General features: G+C 42.6%; 2 protein-coding genes across 2 annotated transcripts in view; one reads left to right on the top strand and one right to left on the bottom strand.

Moving 5' to 3' along the window:
- Positions 1-568: 568 nt before the first annotated feature.
- LOC111161337 (RTF1 homolog, Paf1/RNA polymerase II complex component) overlaps positions 569-23,508 on the bottom strand; it is a 55,219-nt gene continuing 32,279 nt past the window's right edge. The window contains exons 5-18 of the mRNA XM_022524933.1: positions 19,207-19,321; positions 18,345-18,456; positions 10,434-10,569; positions 9,527-9,704; positions 8,488-8,570; positions 7,297-7,384; positions 7,097-7,204; positions 6,437-6,514; positions 5,717-5,838; positions 5,485-5,542; positions 4,968-5,045; positions 4,347-4,442; positions 3,270-3,381; positions 569-3,010 (exon numbers count right to left, since the gene is read on the bottom strand). Of these exons, the coding sequence (XP_022380641.1) occupies positions 2,904-3,010; positions 3,270-3,381; positions 4,347-4,442; positions 4,968-5,045; positions 5,485-5,542; positions 5,717-5,838; positions 6,437-6,514; positions 7,097-7,204; positions 7,297-7,384; positions 8,488-8,570; positions 9,527-9,704; positions 10,434-10,569; positions 18,345-18,456; positions 19,207-19,321 (1,471 nt within the window). The 3' untranslated portion in view covers positions 569-2,903. The remainder of the gene's footprint in view (positions 3,011-3,269; positions 3,382-4,346; positions 4,443-4,967; positions 5,046-5,484; positions 5,543-5,716; positions 5,839-6,436; positions 6,515-7,096; positions 7,205-7,296; positions 7,385-8,487; positions 8,571-9,526; positions 9,705-10,433; positions 10,570-18,344; positions 18,457-19,206; positions 19,322-23,508) is intronic.
- LOC111161348 (mediator of RNA polymerase II transcription subunit 28) lies at positions 13,287-14,204 on the top strand. Its single transcript, XM_022524943.1, has one exon. The coding sequence runs from the start codon at positions 13,287-13,289 to the stop codon at positions 13,812-13,814; it is 528 nt and encodes a 175-aa protein (XP_022380651.1). The 3' UTR covers positions 13,815-14,204.

Here is a 23,508-nt window from a genome sequence, read left to right as displayed (position 1 = left end):
GCCCTAGACAGCTTCCAGAGAAGCTTCTGGGGAACCAGGCTGCTGAAGAGCTAAAAAGAGCCACTTTAGGTTAGGGAGGTGTCAAGCTAAGAGAAGGGGAAGAAGGGAAACCAAGCACAAGAGAGGCTCTCTTGGACTTCCAAAACATGACTCTGAGAGTTGCCACTTGGGATGCAATCCTTGGACTAAATCTGATTCCCTTGTTAAAACAGGGTTGAAAGTTTATTTACAAATATCTGTACAGTTTGAGTGACAGGTCAGGACTCCACAGAAACAAAGAAAAAAGCATTTTGAAGGGAAGCTGTAGGCAGTAGAGTTTCCCTGCACCTGTCAGAACCAAGACAGACAAACAGACCTATACATCGTGAGCTAGGCTTATGGGCATTGGCTTTTTTGCTTCTTGGAAGGAAGTGAAAAATGTATAAAACAGCCTTAGGTGCCGCACCCTTCAACACTGAAACCACACGGGAGGTGGGGGGAGGCGTGGAGCAGGGCGCCATGGCAGCAACTCCCCAGCCTAAGAAATACTGAGAACTGCCAAGAAACCCTGCTGGGGGTGGGGGTGGGTGGGAGACCAAGCCAACAGCTTACGTCTGGTCAAGGTCTCGGTTCAGAGGCCCTGCCTCAGTGGAGATTGGAGAGGAGTCCTCAGTCCTGACTCCAACCACCAAGGAGACTCCTCAGGGGGTCCGCTGGGCGGCCTTTCTCCTGGCCCTGTGCTGGCGTCTCAGGAGCCCAAGTTTCCGCAGCTGCATGTGGGGAGTGGGGGTAAAGTGGCTACAGGTGTGATGCAGTTTTAATAAAAATTTTATTACACAGCCATAATGTAATCGACACTTCTCCAAATCCAAATGATACTAAATACAGATCTACATGGTGGATCAGAATGACTGCAGCAAATTAGATGGGTTCTATAATTTCATGTCTCTGAAAACCAGAAAGAGAAAACAGTCCAGGTTCGTCATGATAGGAGAGGTCCCAGCAGCCTCCGGGACTTCGCCGGAGTTCGGGCAACGGTTCGCGATCTGTGATTCCACATTTACACAACAATCTGTAAAGGCTTGCGGCCAATGGACTGTTCAAGTATAGATGATTTTAATGAGTCCACTGCCCACCTCTGCCCAACCGAACTGCAGCACAGCCAGCACAGAGCTGGGTTACAGTCTCAGTTCACCAGGTTTACAGTCACAATACTTTTTTTTTTAAACCATCCATTGCTGCTTCGTTTTCAAATAAAAAAGTGTAAACTAAGTTAAAGCAACACCGAGGCTCCACTAAACCCAGAAGAGTCACCAAGTTCATTTTTCCGTTTACATATAACTGAAGTCCGTGATTTCCCGTCATCCCACTTCCTGACAGAAAAGTAGGGTGAAGAAGTACAGAGCAGAGCCTCTAAGTTCCTCTCCCTCTTGTGGGACTCGGCCGCTCTCAGCTGTTTCTTTAGCTTAGTTCTTGGTATATATAGTCAGCTGTACTTTGTTCTGAAAAGATTTGTTAAATGCCACTTTTATTTACACTTGGAGCTTTACACCTGAGAATGATTATCAAGCCGTCAGCTTATCTCTTTTCAAACATTTCATAAAGACATACACACTTCTTTGCTGGCTTCCCCCTAGCTGCACAACAATATATATGCTTACCATATATATAGGTACACACACACACACACACACACACACACAAAACTGCACATGCTTGTAACATCTGCAACCGAGACCTTTTGGTGTTCGTTCTTGCCACAGTCACGTGGAATACTTTCTCTTCAAAGAAACAAAACGAAATATCATTCCTCCTGAAACAGCAAAACAGAATCACTAGGAAGAGACGAGTACGTGGGGGTGGGGAAAAGACACAGTCTATGTGCATCCAAGAAGCTGTGGGCCGTCCCCATGGTGGGAGCAAGACACGTGCACTGCCCTGTCTGGTACCTGGCTAGGGGGCTTCCCACCTGCCTGCCGGGACACAGCCTACAGGGCAGGGACCACACGGGGGTGGGGGGTGTGAGGAGTGTGTGGCGGGGAGGCTTTCTCTGAGGTGGGAGCGGAGTGGGGAAAGGGCTGTGGGGGAGGGGATGTTACATAGCTACAGCAGTCAGGCCTGTTTAGTAAGAAGAATCACATTTAATGAGTTTCTTTCTTGCAGTTTCAGATGCTCAAGTACAGCTGAAAAATATCTGAAACAGCTATAGACCCATGACAGACTGATACAAAGAGTACTGCATTTTTAAAAAAATGATAAAAAAATCCACACTTACAGACACATACATACACACGCACACACACGCACGCTCACGCTCTCTCTCTCTCAAACAGCCCCCCCCAAATGTACACTTTTTGGAAACTAAATTGGATTTGAAAACCTCTCTTCTGCAGAGATGGGAAGAAGAGAAAGATGAGGAGAGAGGAAGGAGGACTGCAGGTGCCCAGTCCCCACTCCCTCCACAAGGGTCCGGGGCCAAATGGTCAATGGTTGGGTCCGAGGCAGCCCTCGGGGGAGACTGCCTGGTGCTGCTGCTGTCGCCTCCAGGGGCTCCAGCAGGAATCCCAGCTCCACGCTAATACTGAATGTGTGCAGAGTGGCCAATGAACTGTGCTGGTTTGAAAACAAAAACAAAAACAAAAACAAAACAAAACAAAAAAGGGCAAACACAAATCTAAAGACATGGATAAAGCCCGAGAGAGCCCAGGCCCACACTGGGTGAGAGGCCCGGCGGGTGGGTGGGAGATGGTGCAGACAAGGAAGGTCTATACAGCAAATGGTTTATAGTACAGATGACTGGCAGTTCTAGAGTCTCTTCCCAGTTCTACTGCTGCTCCAGCCCAAAGAGGGCAAATCAAAGGAAAAGAGGAAAAGAGGACACTGTGACGGGGCATGCAGGGTCAGAAGCAGCAGGCTGGGTGCGCTCAAATAAGCCCTCGTCGTTTTTTGTAGTCTTCCAAGTTTAGCGATCTCCGTGGAGCCCCATCTTTGGCTGGTGGAGCCTTGGAGGTGATGGCCAAAGCCTTTGACTCTGTGGGAGAGAAGAGCCAATTGGCATCTGAGGAGCCCACCAGATCCTTTTTAGTCTTGCGAGGCACTCCTTCCGGCAGCCTGCCTGCCTGGCCCTGCTCCCTCTCAAACACGCCTGCAGCTGCGCTTACTGAGGCCTCTACAGATACAGACGAGTGGACACCCGCCCTGCTTCCCGAACATCGGACCTCCCTGCTGGCCAAGTCCAGCCCTGATGCCATCTGGTCCTCAGCCAGCTCTGCTCCCCCACCCTCACCTACCCGAGCTGGGAACTTGTAAATCAATCTTCACATCGAAATCATGTACTTTGAACAAATCTTCTGAGAGGTCGCTGGCTGACTTAGAATTCAAATCTTTATCCTTTCCCTGACCCTGCAACGTGAAGAGAAAAACTCATTATAAAAGTATAAATGCAAGCAGACTTCAAGAAGCAGCAGCCACTAACGGTAAAAAAAAAAAAAAGCTTTGGTTCAAGTTCATTAGCTCTCTCTGCGAAGGCCCTTTTCCGATTCCTTCTCTCAGAAGAACAGGAGAGGCCACAGAAGGTTTCTTTTTTGAAGCCTACGACAGGAAAGGGAAGGCTCATGTCAGTGGTGTGGGGGATGTGGGGGAGGCTTAAGACAATAAGCCACCTTCTGACCCAAGATTTCAGAAATTCCTGGGACAGTTTGGGCTCCACAGGAAAAGACCTAACTTAAGTGAAAAACTGCTTCTAAATGGGCAGTTTCTCCATTTAACATTTTAGTTTTCAAAGAGCTTTCACCTCTACAACCATCTGATCCTCATGTGTCATCAGCTTCTCCTAATTATCCCGCAAGACAGCAGAATAGAGTACTACCCCCATTTTACATGTGAGAAAACGTGGTTCAGAGGGCTACGTGTCAGTCACCTAATGCTGTAATCCAGGCCTTACTTAAGTAGTGGCGTTGGGTTTAGCATTTAGGTTGTCCGACTAAAATTCAGTAGTTATTTATCGTATTTGTTAAGAATCAGAACTGAGGGGGCGCCTGGGTGGCTCAGTGGGTTAAGCCGCTGCCTTCGGCTCAGGTCATGATCTCGGGTTCCTGGGATCGAGTCCCACATCGGGCTCTCTGCTCGGCGGGGAGCCTGCTTCCCTCTCTCTCTCTCTGCCTGCCTCTCTGTCTACTTGTGAACTCTGTCAAATAAATAAATAAATAAAATCTTTAAAAAAAAAAAAAAAAAAAAGAATCAGAACTGAGAACGGACTGCAGGTGGGAGGCGATGTTCCTTTGGGTGAGATGAGTCAGGCCTACGCCAGGCCGAGCATCCGGGCCGGCAGCCTTGCTCTGCAGGCCTCTGGGCAGTACCGTACTTGCCTTGCTCATTTCCTTTGGAGCATCTGGTAATACTCCAGAACCGTATTTTGCATTCAGCTGGGCCAAGATGGCAGCTTGAACAGCTGGGTCTCTGGACTGAGAGAGAAATTACATTATTTCAGAGAGTATTTAACACTCACACAGTGCTACGCCAGATTCTTTCACATCAACCACCACTAATATGACAAGCACAACAGTGGACCCATCAGCAGCTCAGTGGGGTTTTCCTCAAGGCAGCAAAGAACAGCAATTAAAGCTCTGAAGCCCAGCCCCAAGCTGGCCTGGCCCTAGGTGGCCCAGCCTCCACATTCCTCATGTCTGCTGCATTGGTAAACCCACCCTGACACTGGCGGGGGCGGGGGTGGGGGTGGGGGCGGACAGAGCAGGGAGTCTGGAGGTGTCTACAAATCCATGCCAGGTTTTCACTCTCTGTACGTCCTACAGCAAGATTTTTAAAAAATTGAAAAGAAAAAAAAAAGAGGTAGCCAGACCTAAGAGTTCGAGCCATGCAAATCCCACTAAGACAACATTATTTTTAACTTCCTTATTAATCTCCTAATGGAATTCATTTTATGTCCTAGAATCTAGGTCCTGACTAAAACGTCCTCTTTTGGCACTCACGTTAGAAACGATGGTAGGTTTGCACTGCCGCCTGGTAAAGGGATCCATCTGTTGGTTTTTCATGTTGTGACTTTCAGCCTAAAACAGACAGCGTGCATTACAGAACTGTGTCTTTTTTTCTCCCCCGCCTTTCATTTATCCTAAACTTACGTATAAATAGCAGTCTTTTCAAGGGCTAAAGAAAGTCAAATGTGGTCTATCATTGTCTTCCCTTCAAGAGTAGAGCAGATATGGGGGCAACAACAGAAAGAACGAAAGCAAAAGTCGATAAAAATGAACACCTGTGGAGTAGAGGCTAAGGGATGGGGAGGGTAAGATGGGCAGGAGACTACTGCTTGTCGTCATCAATTGATCAATCTTATGGGTCTGTGTGTGCACCCAGAGCCCATGTACGGGAAATGTACATGTTAACGTCAGTAATTAGAAAAATAAATGGGAACAAGATGTACAGAAGATTTCCTATCATTTTATTAATTAAAATTGTTTTCAGTGATCTAAATAAAGTTGTCTTACTCACCACAAGGGCCTTCTCAGACTCCACAATGTTCCACTCCCGGTTCCGCTGGTTGATGTAACTGTGGGGGAGTAAGAGGGTGAGTCAGTGGGCTGTAGAAGGAGGGAGGGAAGCCCTCAGCCCTGACCCTGAAGCCACATGGAACCAGCGCTGCGCGTGCAAGGCCACAGGCTGGCCTGATGATTGTGGCAAGATCTGTGGGTTCAGAATGGGAGCCCGAGGTTCTGTAACACACCTAATGGCGGATATGTTCTTGGTCCGCTGGCGGTCCAGGGCCTCTGCCCGCTCCTCCAGCTCATTCAGCTGGTCTTGGATCTGTTTGGCCTTGTCCTGATCCCCCAGGTCCTCAGCCATGGCCTGCACACAGAGAGACGTGTTAGTTTTTGGCTATGAAGGGCCTTGTATCATGTCTCCCCTTACTTCCAGCACAGGCAAGACAGCTCACATGATGAACAAATGACAGGAAATATGAAAGGACACTGAAAACAAACTTTACAAATGCAAGGTATAATTCTTATTATAGTAGTTAACACCCTGCTGTATCCTATCTGGCCCAGGGCCCCTGGTACAGGGATGTGTAACACTGACCTTGGAACTCAGGCCCCGTGGGGCTCACTCACCCTACCAAGGCTCACCCCCCATCCTGATGTGAAAAATGGAAAGCTGCCCACCTCAGCTGGGCTTGGAAGCATCATCTGTTCAGACCTAGTGCTGAGAGGACCCTGGCTTCTGTCTTATTACACACAAAACGAAAGGGACTAGGAAAGTAAAGGGAACGGAACGGACACAATTTACAGAAAGAAAAATGGCCAAGGGATGGTGCCTAGATGCCAGGAAGGCACCGTGTTGCTTCCTCTGGAGCCCAATCCTGCCACCACTAACTGAGCAGGGGATGAACAAGTCTGATTTCCACATCTTACAGGATAAGGAAGGAGATTCAAGTGCAAGTCCTCACCTTTTCCTTTAGCAGCTGAGTCTTCTTCATAGCATAGTTGGGTGGAGCTTTCCTGAACCTTTCCTTCTCTTTCACAATCTGTACCAGAGAGGAGATACCAGCAGTGAGGTATTCCTACACTACTTCTGCAGACAGGGTAAAGGAGCCATTTTGGAGGCTAGCAGCTAGTTAAAAGGGGGCTGCTCTTTCTATAGCAGTGTCAAGCCCCAGAGAGACAGAGCGAGTTCATTTCAAGGGATACCATGCTGCTTCCAGGGTCACAGAGATTCTTCTGGCACAGTCTGAAGGAAAATGCACCAATAAGCAGCAGCAGCCCAAGGACCTGGTACTGTAAGGCTAGCCACTGCCCAAGAGAACAGAGATCAAAGAACTTTACAAAAATGTTCTGGAGAAAGGAAACTCTTGAAGGACCAAGCCTAGCAGAATACAGATCCCTGAACTTGAAGTACACTTCTTTACTCTAGGACTTCAAATGAGAATGTACAGAGAAAATCTGGATGAACTATGAATAAGGTAGTTAATAGCAATATTCTCTCATCCTTCTGCAATAGTAGCATAGATAAAAACGTCTAGATACTGGGAAAGGAAAGAAAGTCACGATCTTCTTGAACACCAGTTCTTACTGAAAATTTCCAGTCTCTGGGGCACTAGGTTTCTTACCTCTTCAATGTCCTGATCATTGAATTTATAATTAAGAGCTTCTTTAATAGACAACTCCTTCTTATTGATTTCATCTAGAGTGGGCAACTGCATGCCAGCAGAGAACATCTAGACCAAAACATGACAAAAGGTCATTAATAAGAGATTCTGGAAACATTCTCAGATTTTTCACAAAGTGCTAGGTGCCATTATCCACTTACCGCTTCTTTCCATTTCATGAATTCGCTTTCAGTGAATTCTTGGTTTGAGACAAATTCTAGGCGGAACACTCGTTGGTCGTTGCCATGCCTACATAAAAAAGAGACAGCATCTCCAAGAATGGGTATGTTACCTGCAGTAGCAGCAAGGCAACCCAACCAGACTGTGAACCACCCATCTCTGTGGTTCTCAACCCTGGCCAGCGTTTAGAATCACCCAGAAAGATCTGTAGAAATTCTAATGTGAAAGCACCACTGTAGTTCAACTGAATCAGAATGATGAAATTAAACAAACAGTACCTCCCAGGCTGTTCTAATGGGCAGCCAGGATAAAGAATCACAGCTAGCATTGGGGAAAAAATGAACCTGGCCAGTGCCTCAAAAGCCCATTTACCATAAAATTTGTCACAGTTATCCGGCATCAAGAGTATGAAATATTATGCAGATACCTGAATGACAAGGAAACTCCATTCCCTTGAGAGAAAGCACACTGTCTTCTGACTGACTCCTATGGTGGCAAAGTTAAGTGAGTCAGTGCCATTCTCCTAGTGACAGTCACTCTCTGCATGTCATGGTCACTGCCTACCCCAACTGGCTCTTTTAAAACAGACCAGGAAAGATAATGGGGACAGGAGAAGGGAATGGAGACCACAGAGACCAAATGAGGCCACGGTACAGCCGAATCCATCAGCTGCTACCTGCAATGATCCTGGCAAACTGCTTCTACTTCTTACACTGGATCTCTAGAATTTTCAGGCTCCAAGAGGACAGGGATTTAAGTGTATCTACTTTATTTTTGCCTCTATCCTGATGCCCAGAACAGTGGCACGTAGCAAGCACTCGTAAGGATCATGTTACTGAAGAGGAAACCAAGTTCTAAAAGGCGGCTTGAACTGTCAAAGGTCAGGTTAGTGAGGGACAGAGCCAGGACCAGAAGCCTCTTGACCATAGTCACCAAGGACATGCCCGCAGGGCTCTGGGTGGCAGGGAGCTCCCAAATAGCCTTCTTCCTTTTCTGTGTCCTCCCACTTCTTGTCCCGGATCTCCCCTACCTTTCCCAGAGGTGAAGGGAGAATAAGCTTCCCTCCAAGTTCCCTCTAATAGGAAATGCCCCACGGGGCAAGTATGACAGCCCCACCAGGCAGTGCCCGTGGGCAGCAGTAGTAGAAGCCGTCCTAGCAGTGCCTTCCCTACCGTAGCTGTAGCCCTTTGTTTGTCCTGGTGCCACCGAGCTGGTAAACTTTGGCGGTTTCCACAACACCTGTGATCTCAGCCACCTAAGTGAAAGGACAGCAAAGCCAGTTAAAAAGAGACCCTTTCAGAGCTCTCCACTGCACTCCCACCTAAGCTGTGGATGAGTGACCCTGCACTGAGAGGACACCATAGCTTCCAAGTGCCCTGGGCCCCTTCCTCAGGTTTAGAACTCAGATGGCCAAGCACCAGGAGCCCTGAACACAGAGTGAGCAAGCGCCAGGAGAGGCGGCAGTTAGCCTGGTGCGGCTGTCAGGAGCGTCCCCTCTGACTTCATTCTACCTTACTAAGGGATGCGCTTCGGATCTCAGAGGTCACTTTTATTAAGCAAGTAAGAAGACCATAGAATTCAGTTTCTGTTTGTCAAGCTTTCTGGGACACAGCATGGCTGCTGGTCCTCACAGAAGGAGGTAAACACATATTAAAACCGTACAACCCAGGCTAAAACAAACAAAAAGAAAAGAAAAAAAAATAATCAAACAGCTATGTTCCAGCCATTCAGATCATAGAGGCAGTGCCAGAACTCACAAAACCACCTCTATTAGGTTGGAGGGTGGTTTTCTGTGTTTTTGTGTTTGTTTTTAAATCTCAATATAATTCTGCTTCAGAAGTCACTCAGTATGTAGCATGGAAATTTTTCATTTATTTATTTTTCAAATGAACAAAGCTTCCAGATTATGTAACTCCCAATGAATACTCCCTAAATGACTCTCTCCTCATTTTTATATGAATGGAAAAATAAAGAGAGTTATTCTAAATCTAAACCCCCCGCCACTGGGCTCCAAAGACTCTTTCTGGCAGCAGGTCATGCACAATCTCTGGTTACCTCAGACTGTCATTATTCTAAAGGCATCTCAATAAGAGTCTATTTTCCCATCAAATGGTAGCAGAAAAGTGACAGACTTGTTCAGCAGCTCCTACTCCCAGTCAAGAATCATTATATTTAAAACACGGACAATTGTCCATGGAAAGAAACACCAACCCGGTAAACTGGTTTGCTGTTGTGGTTTCCAATGCCAATCCGTACAAAACATCCTGTGACCGTTTTAGCAAAGAAGGGCATGTGACACCAACGCTCTAGCTTATGCCGTGATAATCGAACCCGATTCAATTCCTCGGGTAAGGAGACTGGTTGTGATTTGGGAGGGATCTCTTCTTTCCTGTGAGGAATAAAGGGTAATGGGAAAAGTGTTCCTCATAAAAACAGATCAAGGGGTGCCTGGGTGGCTCAGTCGGTTAAGTGTCCCCGACTCTTGATTTTGGCTCAGGTCATGATCTCAAGGTTGCGATATCCAGCCCCATGTTGGGCTCCATACTGGGCATGGAGCCTGCTTAAGATTTTCTCTCTCCCTTCTCAGTCCCTTCCCCACCCCCAGCCTCCGGCATGTGTTCTTTCTGGAAAAACAGAACAAAACAAAAAACCCCACCAACAAACAAAACAACAACAAATCAGATCAAGATACAGAAATACTACCAACTTCTTAACACTTAACCAAAGTACATGTGATTAACTGTAAGAGAAATAAATGAAGTCATAGGAAAGAGTGGTAACAGAACCCTGCTCCTATGAACTGTCTTCAGTGAGGCTGTCATTCCAGATAACCTACCAGAGTAAGAAAAGTAATGGAAACTCCAGGCCAGTCTGAGGGTGACATGAAGTTAGTGCCTACCTGCCAGGCCCAGACAAAACGTCCAGAGGTGCAGGCTAGGAGCCAAAGGCAGGAGCACATGTTTGGACTGCTTTGTTGGGGAACTCAGCTCCACAATTCAGGGTACTGAACCAAGTCGAAGTTCACCACCCAAACAAGAAGACTTTGGAAACTACACTAAGTTTCTCCCCAAAGAACCCACCTATCCTGACCACTAGACCGAAATATACATAAGCTTACTCCTCTTCTTCATCAGATGATGATGTTCGGGATGAGCGGTCTGACTTTTCACTGGACTTGTCATCCTCTTCCTCTTCCTCATCATCAGAGTACACCTCACTGGTTTTCAATGGCTGTTTTTTAGCGAGGAGCTCAGCTAAAAAGAAAGGGGAAATGTTTATCCACATTCTCTCAATAAGAAACTGAAACATCTTCTATGCTTGAAAAAGAACCAGGACACGGGAAGGGACTCAACAGACAGCCCTATCCTCTCTGGACTGCATAGTGATCACCGGGGTTACAGAAAGAACCGAGCTAAACAGGAGTTAAAAACATTCAGGCGGGGCGCCTGGGTGGCTCAGTTGGTTGAGCGACTGCCTTTGGCTCAGGTCATGATCCTGGACTTCCAGGATGGAGTCCTGCATCGGGCTCCCAGCTCCTTGAGGAGTCTGCTTCTCCCTCTGACCTTCTCTCTCATGCTCTCTCTCAAAGAAATAAATAAAATCTTTAAAACAAACAAACAAACAAACAAATTCAGGCACCAACTGTTGAGCTTTAATAGACAAAAAAGGGCTGGAAGTTTATTGCTATGTGGGCAGAAAGGGTTGCCAACTCTAATGAGTTACCTTTATTACACTCCAGATGTTTGAAGATGGGCAAGAAAGATGGGGAAAATTTTTGTGATGTCTTCAGACAGTCTTGGAGAAAAATTTTATTTGCAATTTAAAGTACTATCTGAATTAGCAGAAGACTGAAAACAACGCAAATATCTGCATAGGGGAGTGGCTGAATCACCCCTAGTACATCCACCTAAACAGACTACTATGCAGCTATGGAGGGACCAGGGTCACCTGGGTGGTGTAGTAGGTTCAATGTCTGGCGCTTGGTTTTGGCTCAGGTCATGACCTCACAGTTGTGGGAGAGAGTACCAGGTTGGGCTCTGCACTAAGAGTCTGCTTCAAATTCTCTTTTCCTCTCCCTCCCACGCACACTCTCTAATAAATAAATGAATAAAATCTTTTAAAAGATCTTTATTTTAGCAAGCGAGAGAGAGAGAGACAGCGAGAGAGAGCAAGAGTGGAGAGGAGAGGGAGAAGCAGACCCCCCGTGAGCAAGAAGCCCAACGTGGGGCTCGATCCCAGAACCCTGGGATCATGATCTGAGCCAAAAGCAGATGCTTAACTGACTGAGCCACCCAGGTGCCCCAAAATAAATAAAATCTTTAAAGAAAAGAAAAAAAGGAATGAGTCATTACACTACATCCTGAGTTAGAAAACGCTTTTTTAGAGGAGCGTTCAGTAAATATTTTAGGTTTGGGCTTCACGTGGTCATTATTTCAACTATTCAACTTTGCTGCTATAGATAAAAAGCAGCTACAATTATGAAACAAATGGGCATTGCTGCTTTCCAATAAAATTATATTTCAAAAACAGGTAGTTTAGAGGCGCCTGGCTGGCTCAGTAGGAGAATGCGACTCTTGATCTCCAGTCACGAGTTCAAACGCTACAATGGGTGTAGAGATTACTTAAATAAAATAAAACTTAAAAAAAAAAAATCATCTACCAATCACTATGTTATATAAAAACTAAGGAGTGACCTCTAGGATCTGTGGTTAGTGAAAAAAGCAATGTAGAGAAAAGTATGCATGGTGAGCTACCATTAATCTAAGATGGAAGGTGAATCTGCATCCTTTCATTTAAAAAAAAAAAAAGGATAGGATAGGATAGGATAGGATCTAAAAAATTTTTTTAAAAGGTTGCCTGTTACAGAAGGGAGGCTGGGGATGAAATAGAAAGGTATAGATACTAAATCTCTTTGAATATATCTTCTTTAGGAGCTTTGATTTGGAAACTTTGTTTTGTTTTGTTTCCTTAAGTAAGATTTTTGTTTCCTTAAGTAAGACCTCAGGGTCCAGGGGCGCCTGGGTGGCTCAGTGGGTTAAAGCCTCTGCCTTCAGCTCAGGTCATAATCCCAGGGGTTCTGGGATCGAGCCCCGTATCGGGCTCTCTGCTCAGCAGGGAGCCTGCTTCCTCCTCTCTCTCTCTGCCTGCTTCTCTGCCTACTTGTGATCTCTGTCAAATAAATAAATAAAATCTTTAAAAAAAATATTGTAAGATCTCAGGGTCCATGAGTTCAAGCCCCTTGTTGGGTATATATGCGGGAAATGATAAATCTTTTCAAAAGCAGTGCTGAGAAAACTGAACATACCATGTGAAAACAAAACAAAACAGAACTTAGCCCCTTACTCTATACTGTATATGAATCAAAGACCTAAATGTGGGGCATCTGGTGGCTCAGTCTGTAAAGCGTCTGACCCTTGATTTTGGCTCAGTGATCTCAGGGTTGTGAGATGGAGCCCTGGACAGGGCTCCAAATAAGATTCTCTCTCCCCCTCTCCCTCTGCCCCTCGCCATCCTCTCTGTCTAAAAACCAAACCAAGCCAAATCAAACCAAACAACCAGCCAACCAAAACCAAAAAACAAAGACCTATATGTAAGAGCTAAAACTATGAAACTCTTAGAAGAAAACATAAGGGAAATGCTTCACAACACTGGATTTGGCAATGATTTCTTGGATATGACACCAAAAGCATAAGCAACAAAAGAAAAAACATTAAGCGGGACGCCTGGGTGGCTCAGTTGGTTAAGTGGCTGACTTCGGCTCAGGTCATGATCACAGTGTCCTGGGATCAAGTCCCACATCGGGCTCCCTGCTCAGCAGGGAGCCTGGTTCTCCCTCTGCCTCTGCCTGCCACTCTGCCTGTGCTCACTCACTCTGACAAATAAATAAATAAAATCTTTAAAAAAAAAAAAAAAAAAAAAAAAAATAAGTTAAATTGTACTTCATCAAAATTAAAAACTTTTGATTCCAGAAATGGCGGCTCCACTGGGAGGTATGTTCTCCGGGCAGCCACCTGGACGCCCCGGGGACTCCAGGGGCCAAGCTTCGCTTCTTCAGGCCGTGCCAGGCCCTCCGAGAACTTCTAACAGCACCTTGGTGGATGAGTTGGAGTCTTCTTTTGAAGCTTGCTTTGCTTCTCTTGTGAGTCAGGACTATGTCAATGGCACGGATCAGGAAGAAATTAGAACTGGTGTTGATCAATGTATCCAGAAATTTCTGGATATTGCAAGACAGACGGAATGTTTTTTCCTACAGAAAAGATTGCAGTTATCTGTCCAGAAACCAGAGCAAGTTATCAAAGAGGATGTCTCCGAACTAAGGAATGAGTTACAGCGGAAAGATGCTCTGGTCCAGAAGCACTTGACCAAACTGAGGCATTGGCAGCAGGTGCTGGAAGACATCAACGTGCAGCACAAAAAGCCAGCCGAGATCCCTCAGGGCTCCTTGGCCTACCTCGAGCAGGCATCAGCTAATATCCCTGCACCAATGAAGCAAACCTGAGTCAGAGCTGATCTGAAGGTGATCTGGTGTGTGAGTCAGCCTAAACACAGTCTTGACAGACATCACTTCTTGTGGACATGACATTTTGGAAGAACTCTTTGCCAAAGAATAAGATGATTTTTGTTGATGATCTCACCTAAAATTTTCCCCTTTTTTTATAAGCGTTATTTTTTGAGTACTTTATAAAATGCCTATATAGTTTTGGTAAATCAAGTAAATTTTCCCATTTGTAGCAAAGTTTAGACTGTTAGTGTGATGCCACTTACAGATTTCCTTTTCATGTTCTTTTTTCTGTTTGTACTTTTTGTTTTTGTATGACTTAGTCTCTTTGTGTTTCCAGTTTTAGATTAGCTTGTATGATCTGATCTAAGAATCAGGTGAGGATTTTGTCTGTAGGCCTTTCATGACAATTATCCCTCAGTAGTTGTGCAGAAAAAATAGGTAAATTTGCATGTTTCAAGACTTTAAATTACCTTAAGAAGAAGAATCTAATACAGTGATATTTGTAATGCATCTGAGCTCTCAGAATGAGGATATTTTATAAATAGGTTGAAAGGATTATAATATCCTAAGTTAGTATAGTAATAATGTACAATCCTTAGGTTGATGTTGACTTTTATTTGGACTAACCTTTATATTTTGTGTGGTGTTTTTCCACTTTTTGGAGTGGAGTTGTGTAATAGGAGCAGTAATAAGCTAAGTTGTGTTATGTTCTCCAGTGATGAATCACTGTAAGGGGGCAGACTTTGTTTTCAGTGTGATGCTTGAGGCATATATGCAGTATGAAACATTAAAGCTTGCTATGATCATCTCTTTTCAAAAAAAAAAAAAAAAATTAAAAACTTTTATGCAATGAAAAGATACTAGCAAGAGTGAAACGAAACCTACAGAATGGAAGAAAATATGTGCAAATCATCTATACGATGAGGGATTAATATTCAAAATATTTGAAGAACTCAAAATTCAACAACAAAGAACATAATTTAAAAAATGGGCAAAGACGGTGCCTGGGAGGCTCAGTCAGTTAAGTGACTGCCTTCAGCTCAGGTCATGATCCCAGAGTCCCGGGATCAAGTCCCGCATCGGGATTCCAGCTCCACAGGGAGTCTGCTTATCCCTCTCATGCTCTCTCTCATTCACTCTCTCTTAAATAAATAAATAAAAATCTCTGAAAATACAAAATACAAAATGGGCAAAGAACTTGAACAGACATTTCAGCAAAGATACCCTAATGGTCAATAAGCACATGAAAAGATGCTCAAAGCCACTAATCACTAGGAAGATGCAAATCAAAATCACAAAGAAATACCACTTCATTCCCAGAAAGACAAGTCTTGGTAAAGATGTGGAAAAACTGGAACATTTATACTTTGCTGGTGGGAATGCAAAAAAACCTCTTTGGAAAACAGTCTGGTAGTTTCTTTTGTTTCTTTCCTTTTTAAAGATTTTATTTATTTGAGAAAGAGAGATGACAAGCAGGGAGGAGGGGTAAAGGGAGAAGGGGGCTCCCCAGCGGAAAGGGAGCCCAATGCGGGACTCGATCCCACGACTCTGGGATCATGATCTGAGCCCAAGGCAGATGCTTAACCTACTGAGCCACCCACCAGGTGCCAGTCTTGTAGTTTCTCAAAGGTCAAACACAGAGCTACTATATGCCTCAACAATTTCACTCCTAAGCAAATACTCAAGAGAAATGACAACATATGTCTACCCAATGACTTATATACAAATGGTCACAGCAGCATTATCTGTAATCGTCAAAAACTGGAAACAACCCTAATGTTCACTGGCAGGTGAATGGATAAAATAAACATATAAATCCACTGATGAACTAATATATATTACAACATGAATAAATCTAGGAAATAGCATGTACTTTTTAAAGAAAATATTAAGTGAAATATGAAGTGTCTAGAACAAGCAACTCTAAGGAGACAGAAAGTCAATTACAGGTTGCCTAAGACTGGGGGATGATAGGTCTCGGGTGGGGGGGGGCGGTGATGGCTAAGGGATACAAATTTTCTTTTTGGAGTAATGGAACATTCTAAAATTTACTGAGTTTTATCTCACAGCTTTGTGAATATACTAAAAGCCACTGCCTTTATACTTTAAATGAGTAAAGAGTATACTACCTTTGCCTTTTTCTTTTCTTTCTGTTTAAAGACTTTATTTATTTATTTGTCAGAGAGAGAGATAGCAAGCGAGCAAGCGAGCACACAAGCAGGGGATTCAGCAGGTAGAGGGAGAAGCAGGCTCCTTGCTGAGTAGGGAGCCCAACACAGGATTTAATTCCAGGACCCTGGGATCATGACCTGAGTTGAAGGCAGATGCTTAACTGACTGAGCCACCCAGGCATCCTATTACCTTTGTTTTATCTCAATAATGCTATTATGAAAAACAAAACAAAAACCTTTTCCCTCTGATTCTGAAATGGACTTATCAATATGGAGCTCAAAAGGGTAAAATTTACCCTTAAAAAAGAAAAAAGAAAAAAAAAGCTAGCTGTGTGTACTGAAAAGCTTAGAAGTAGTAGCCAACCCAGTAGCATGAGCCCTCCTTATGTCTAGACTATGGTGTCTAGTAACAGTTTCTCATAAAAAGACTCTTTAGAGAAATGGCAGATTCAAAATCCAGAAAACAAGGAAACTAATGACTACTGAGATCTCACATCAAAAGGACTCAGGCTAGTGACTAAAGATGGTACAATTTGAGAGTCGATAATAACTGAAAGGGATTAAAATACACAAAGGATGTTTAAATCCATGAATTCACATGATATTCAAAATAAGCAAATAGGGGCACCTGAGTGGCTCAGTCACAGTTAAGCCTCTGCCTTCAGCTCAGGTCATGATCCCAGGGTCCTGGGATCCAGCCCAGTGTGGGGCCCCCTGCTCAGTGGTGAGTCTGCTTCTCCCCTCTTCCGCTTGTGCTCTCTCTCTCTCTCTCAAATAAATAGACAAAATCTTTTAAAAAATACATACATATGTACAAACACACACACACAATAAGCAAAGAAACCACAGAGGTCACCTTTGGAATCTGCTAAGGTACTATCTTATTCTTTTGAAAACTAGTAATAAAAGTTTAAAAAAAATCCAGCATTTATTCTGCCTTTTTTATACAAAATGTACCTAATGATAACTAAATAGCTGATGAGAAGTTTCTTTTTATGAAAAGTAGACCAGATAATAAATGAAGAATGAGGGATTAGAATATCACCATTTTGCAACTCATAATGAATTAAATGATCCAGGTAATGATTACCAATGGCTGCTGGGATAGAACATATTACTATTTCCCAATTCTTCATCCTTCTCTGTACCCATGCCCTTTGCCATGTGACTCAGGAGTCCTCCCAGCCATTAACAATGGGCTTGTCATGTGACTACTTTGGCCAATGGAATATGCAAAGAGCTGACACCACACGTGCCAATGTCAAGTTTAGGCCTCAAGAGTTATCTCGCATTTCTGCTTGCCCTACTACCTTCCTACAATCACCAGGAGAAGAATGTGCCCTAGGTATATTGGTCTGAGGAGGGAGAGAGACAGGTGTAACAGGGAGAGAGACTGCTGGTCCCAACCTGCAGCCTGGAGACTATCCCAGCTAACATGCATATGAGGTAACCCACTGCTCAACTGCAGATCCACAAGCAGGAGCAAAGGCGTATTTATGAGTTTGGAGCAGTCTTTTATTTCACGTTACTGCGGCAAAAATAAGTGACAGAGCTGGTAATATCAAAAAATGTGAGACACAGGTATTTTGTGTCTCCTGATGGAAGTATACATCACAACCTAAAACCCGCCACAAAGAAACTGAAACAGAAACAGAACAAATCCGAATATGTCCAATTCCCTAGCTCTAACTACAAATTAGAGGAAATTCAAGATACCAGAGAAACACATTCAGCACCTCTATGGGAGGTAGCCAGCATCAGAGAAACTATAAGACGAAGAACCTCGTTTCTTCAAAATAAGCTGCAAGGGGAAAAAAAGAGATGAACAGGAAAACCTATACAGATTAAGTAACTTTGGGGACATACTAACAAATCACAATGTGTGGATTTTTTTAAGATTCTGATTTGAACAACCAAATTAGTATATTTTAATTATACAACTAGAGATATCTGAACACTGGCTAGATATTTCATAATATTAAGAAAGTCACTGTTACTATTTCTTAGATGTGATAATGATACTGTAGTTACTTTTAAAACAAAAGTGGTTATCTTTTAAAGACACGTACAGAAATATTTATGGCTGAAATACAGTGATGCTGTGATTTACTTCAAAATAACCCAATGAAAGAGGAGAATATAGATTTAACAAGACTGTTTATGACTTGATTGTTGAGGCTGGATGACAGGTTCATGGAGGTTCATTATACTATTCTCTGCATGTGTTTGGAATTACCCATAATAAGGACTTAAAAAAAAAGAGCTTATAAAAGAGGGTGAGAAATGTAAACGGGTACCAGAGCATCAAATCATATGATCATAGAGACAAAGTAGCCATTACATTTTCCCCACTGACCTGTTCTGTTCTTCCGTTTTTCTCGCTCTGCTTTTAGCTCCTCCATGGCTTGAGATTTCTTATCTAGTTTCTCATCCCGTTTGGAACGCCGTTCCTTGTTGTGGGATGTTACCTGGGAAGGGAAAAACATGTAGGATGGCTCTTTTTATTAACAGCCAATGACAACATTCTTCGTACCTAACAATTAATCATTCAGTTTTCCAATGGGAATCTATACAGGCTGCAGAAACTCGAACTTGTTTAGGGGAAGCGAGCATCCTCTAGTGGACAAAGTGGAGAGAGCACAAAGTCAACTCCTGTCTTATCTGGCTAATAAACAGAAAGCCGAAGAATTATAGGAATAAACACTTTCTGGAAGGCGACCCTAGATGGCTCATATTTGTGGATATTTTTAACAAGATTTCTATGATGAATGCAGAGATGACTAATTTTCTCAGCTACATTTATTACCAAGTCCAGGATGACACACACCTGAGTAAACCTCAGAACTAATCCAGCTACCTGGGATAGGATGTTTATCAACTTTCCCTTAAAGAATGCTCACACACCAGTGAGTTGTTTTTTAAAAAGCAGACTTGGAAAAAATTTAAAAAATAAATAAATAAATAAAAAGCAGACTTGGGTGAAGAATTCCTAAGGAATGAGCATGGCTAATGGTGAAATTGTAGGTCCAGAGATTGGTGAGCCTACAAGATAAAGACAGTATGTCTTGCATGAACTGAACTACGCTGATTAATATAAAACCATCTTTTTTTTTTTCCCTAAATAAAACCATCTTTTACACACACACACACACACACACACACACACACTCAAAACTGAGGTTTATTTTTTGGATAACAAGGAACACTGAATTTCCTACCTGAGATTCTTGAATCTGTGTCAGTTTTTTCTTTTCCTGCTCCTCTTCTTGCTTTTTCTTTTTTTCTTTTTTTTCTTTCTTTTTGGCTGTTTTTAGTTTTTTCCTGATTTCAAATCTGGTTAAAAGATATTTGTTTGGTTTTTAGATGACAATGAAGTATTTACAAAAACTGATTTCTATTAGATAGGATAAAGGAAATAAGTAGGGGAAGGAGTTGAATGTCTTGGTTTCCTGCAAGAAACTCCAATTAACCTTATAGGTACATTAAAAATATTGAGCGTAGGGCGCCTGGGTGGCTCAGTGGGTTAGAGCCTCTGCCTTCGGCTCAGGTCATGATCCCAGGGTCCTGGGATCGAGCCCCATGTCGGGCTCTCTGCTCGGCGGGGGGCCTGCTTCCCTTCCTCTCTCTCTGCCTGCCTCTCTGCCTACTTGTGATCTCTGTCAAATAAATAAATAAAATCTTTGAAAAAAAAATATTGAGCGTAAGTATACCAGAAGCACTTGAAAGCATTAAGCTGGAACAGACTTAAAATGAGAGAAAATATTCAAGATACTATTGTACCCTGCTGGTAACACACAGCTCTCCTTCAATCTTCACATAACAGAAAACAGTTGATTTCTGGATTAATTGCAATGATGTTCCATTAGAAACAGAATGAAACTACAGAGAGCCACTGTCCCTTTTTTTTTTTTTAAAGATTTATTTATTTCAGGGAGACAGAGAGACAGAGAGCTAGGGAGAGGGGCAGAGGGAGAGAGAGAGAATCCCAAGAAGACTCTGCTCTGAGCTTGGAGCCTGACATGGATTCGCTCTCACAGCCCTGAGAAGCTCAAATGACTGAGCCACCCATGTGCCCCTACTGTCACATTTTTTAAGGTGGTCAGGACAAAGACTGTGTATCCTAAAAACACCACTCTTGGGATGCCTGGCTGGCTCAGTTGGTACAGCATGTAATTCTTGATCTCCAGGCTATGAGCTTGAGCCCCATGCTGGGTGTAGAGATTGATTGATTGATTGATTGATTGATTATTTATTTATTTATTTTTTAAAGATTTTATTTACTTATTTGACAGAGAGAGATCACAAGTAGGCAGAGAGGCAGGCAGAGAGAGAGGAAGGGAAGCAGGCTTCCCACTAAGCAGGGAGCCCGACGCGGGGCTCGATCCCAGGACCCTGAGATCATGACCCGAGCCGAAGGCAGCGGCCTAACCCACTGAGCCACCCAGGCGCCCCTGTAGAGATTATTAAAAAACAAAATCTTTAAAACAAAAATTTAAAAAACCACCACTCTCCATCTTTCCTCACTAGGAAAAATGCCTCCCCCCTTCACCTCCACACCAGCAAACACAATGAATAAATATGCTGTGGATAAATACACTATTCTCTTCAACAAATGCAATCTAAGCTCCTTCCCTATAACAAAAATCAGGCTCTTATGAAACAAAACTATTTTGGGAGGCATGAATTCAAGGAACATTATGGAAGGAATACAGGAATATAATAAACATTAAACTTTTTTCATAACACTTTAAAATAACCCCAACTATTTTTTTTTTTACTTAATTTTTAACACAGTACACAAGTCTCTTTTGTTATATCCTTTACATTCATAATTAGGGTTGTTAATGAACTTTTGTAATGTGATATAAAGAAGCACTATTAATGAATTTCTTAAAAAAACACATAAAAACATTAAAGAAAAAACACCCACATAAAAACATAGTCCTAAATAACCAATGGGTCAAAGAAGGAACCACAAGGGAAATTAGAAAATAATTTGAGGACTGAAAATGAATGCACAACATAACAAAACTTATAGGATGTAGCTAGAGTAGTGCCTAGAGGGAAATGTATAGCTATAAATGCCTACATTAAAAAGGAAGATAGGGATAGCTGGCTGGCTGGCTGGCTGAGTTGATAGAGCATGTGACTTTTGATCTCAGGGTTGTGAGTTTGAGTCCCATGTTGGGTACAGAGCTTACTTAAAAAATATATATATATATTTTGAATCACTAACTTAACCTCTACCTTAACAGAGTGGAAAAAGAACAGCAAACTAAATATAAAGCAAGCAGAAAAAAAGAATTAATTAGAGCAGGAACTAACAAAAACACAGAATAGCAAAACAATAATCGATGGAACCAGAAATTGCTTCTTTGAAACGATCAACAAAACAGACAAAACTTTGTTTAAACAGGCCAAGAAAAAATGACAGAAGATTCAAATTACTAAAATCAGGTATGAAAGAAGAGACATCACTATGGACCTTACAGAAACATAAAAGATATCATAAGGGAACACCCTGAACAATTATATGGTAACAAAGTAGGTAATTTGGACGGAATGGAAAAAATCTCAAGAAAGCGACAAACCACCAAAACTGACTCAAGAAAAAAAAAAAAAAAAAAAAACCTATAAAAATCTGGATAGACCCATAATAAGAGATTGAAATAGTGGTTTTAAAACTTCCTACAAAGAAAAGCTTATGCCCACATGGCTTCCCTGGAGAATTTTCCTAAACACTTAAGAAAGAAAGAACTAACACCAATTCTTCACAAACTCTTTCAAAAAAGAGAAGAGGAAACACTTCTTAAATTATTCTCTGAGGCCCGTATTATCCTGATAACCAAAACCAGATAATGACATTATGAGAAAAGTAAGTAAAGAAAACGCAACAAAATAGTAGCAAATTAAATCCAGCAACTTATAAAAAACTGGATATACCATCACGAAGTAGGATATATCCAGATATGCAATGTTGGTTCAACATAAGAAAATCAATGTAATATAACTATTATTAATAAAGTACAAAAACCTCAAAACTATCTCAACAGACCCAGAACAAGCATTACACAAAAATCTAACAACTGTCTTGGTAAAAACTCCCAATAAACTAGGAATAGAAAAGAATGGGGCGCCTGGGTGACTCAGTGGGTTAAAGTCTCTGCCTTCGGCTCGGGTCATGTTCCCCGGGTCCTGGGATCAAGCCCCACATCGGGCTCTCTGCCCGGCAGGGGACCTGCTTCCCTTCCTCTCTCTCTGCCTGCCTCTCTGCCTACTTGTGATCTCTGTCAAATAAATAAATAAAATATCTTAAAAAAAAAAAAAGAAGAATAGAAAGGAACTTCTTCAAATGGATAAAATATATCTATGAAAAAACCACAGCTAATGAAACACTGAATGCTTTCCTTCACAGATCAGGAACAAGACAAGGCTACTCTCACCATTTCTATTCAACATCATACTGGAGGACAAGAAAAATAGAAGGAATCCACACTGGAAAGGAAAAAGTAAAATTTGTCTTTCTTGTAGCTCACACGATCTTATGCATAGAAAATCTTAAAGAATCTACTAAAAACTATTAAAACTAATAAATGAGCTCAGCAAGGTTGGAGGGGGCAGGATCAATATACAACAATTAGGTGTATTTCTATATACTTACAATAAACAATCCCAAAAAGAAACAAAGAAAGCAATTCAATTTACAATAGCAACCAAAAGACAAAATATTTAGGAATAAATTTAAAAAGTGCTAGCCTTTTACACCCCAAACTGGAAGACAAGTGTTCAAAGAAATTAAAGAATACCTAAATAAACAGAAAGATAACAGGTTCATGGATTGAAAGACTTTACTGTCAAAGTGGCAATACTCCCAAATTTGATCCACAGATTCAACAATTTCAATAAGAATCTCAAATGCCGGGGCGCCTGGGTGGCTCAGTGGGTTAAAGCCTCTGCCTTTAGCTCAGGTCATGATCCCAAGGTCCTGGGATCGAGCCCCGCGTCAGGCTCTCTGTTTGGCAGGGAGCCTGCTTCTCCCTGTCTCTCTCTCTCTGCCTGCCTCTGACTATTTGTGATCTCTGTCTGTCCAACAAATAAATAAAATCTTAAAAAAAAAAAAATCCCAAATGCCTTTTTTGCTTTTGCAGAAATTGAGAATCTAATACTATTATGCATATGGAAATGTAAAGGGCCCCGCGTAGCCAAAACAATCTTTTTTTTTTTTTTAAAGATTTTATTTATTTATTTTGACAGAGAGAGATCACAAGTAGGCAAAGAGGCAGGCAGAGAGAGTGGTGGAAGCAGGCCCCACACTGAGCAGAGATCCTGAAGCAGGGCTCGATCCCAAGACCCTGAGACCATGACCTGAGCCAAAAGGCAGAGGTTTTCAACCCACTGAGCCACTAGGTGCCCCACCAAAACAATCCTGAAAAAGAAAAACAAAGTTGGAGTACTCACACTTCCTAAGTTAAAACCTGACTATACAGCTATAGTTAACAAAACTGTGTAAGACAAACATA

This window comes from Enhydra lutris, unplaced genomic scaffold (assembly GCF_002288905.1).
Source record: "Enhydra lutris kenyoni isolate GAN:26980312 unplaced genomic scaffold, ASM228890v2 scaffoldscaffold4, whole genome shotgun sequence".
Lineage (NCBI taxonomy): Eukaryota > Metazoa > Chordata > Mammalia > Carnivora > Mustelidae > Enhydra > Enhydra lutris.
The sequence above is the reverse complement of the archived record's forward strand: the minus strand, read 5'-3'. Positions and strand labels throughout refer to the sequence as shown.

Excerpts from the sequence above, each read along its gene's own strand:
- LOC111161348 (XM_022524943.1), top strand. The coding sequence starts at position 13,287 with ATGGCGGCTCCACTGGGAGGTATGTTCTCCGGGCAGCCACCTGGACGC.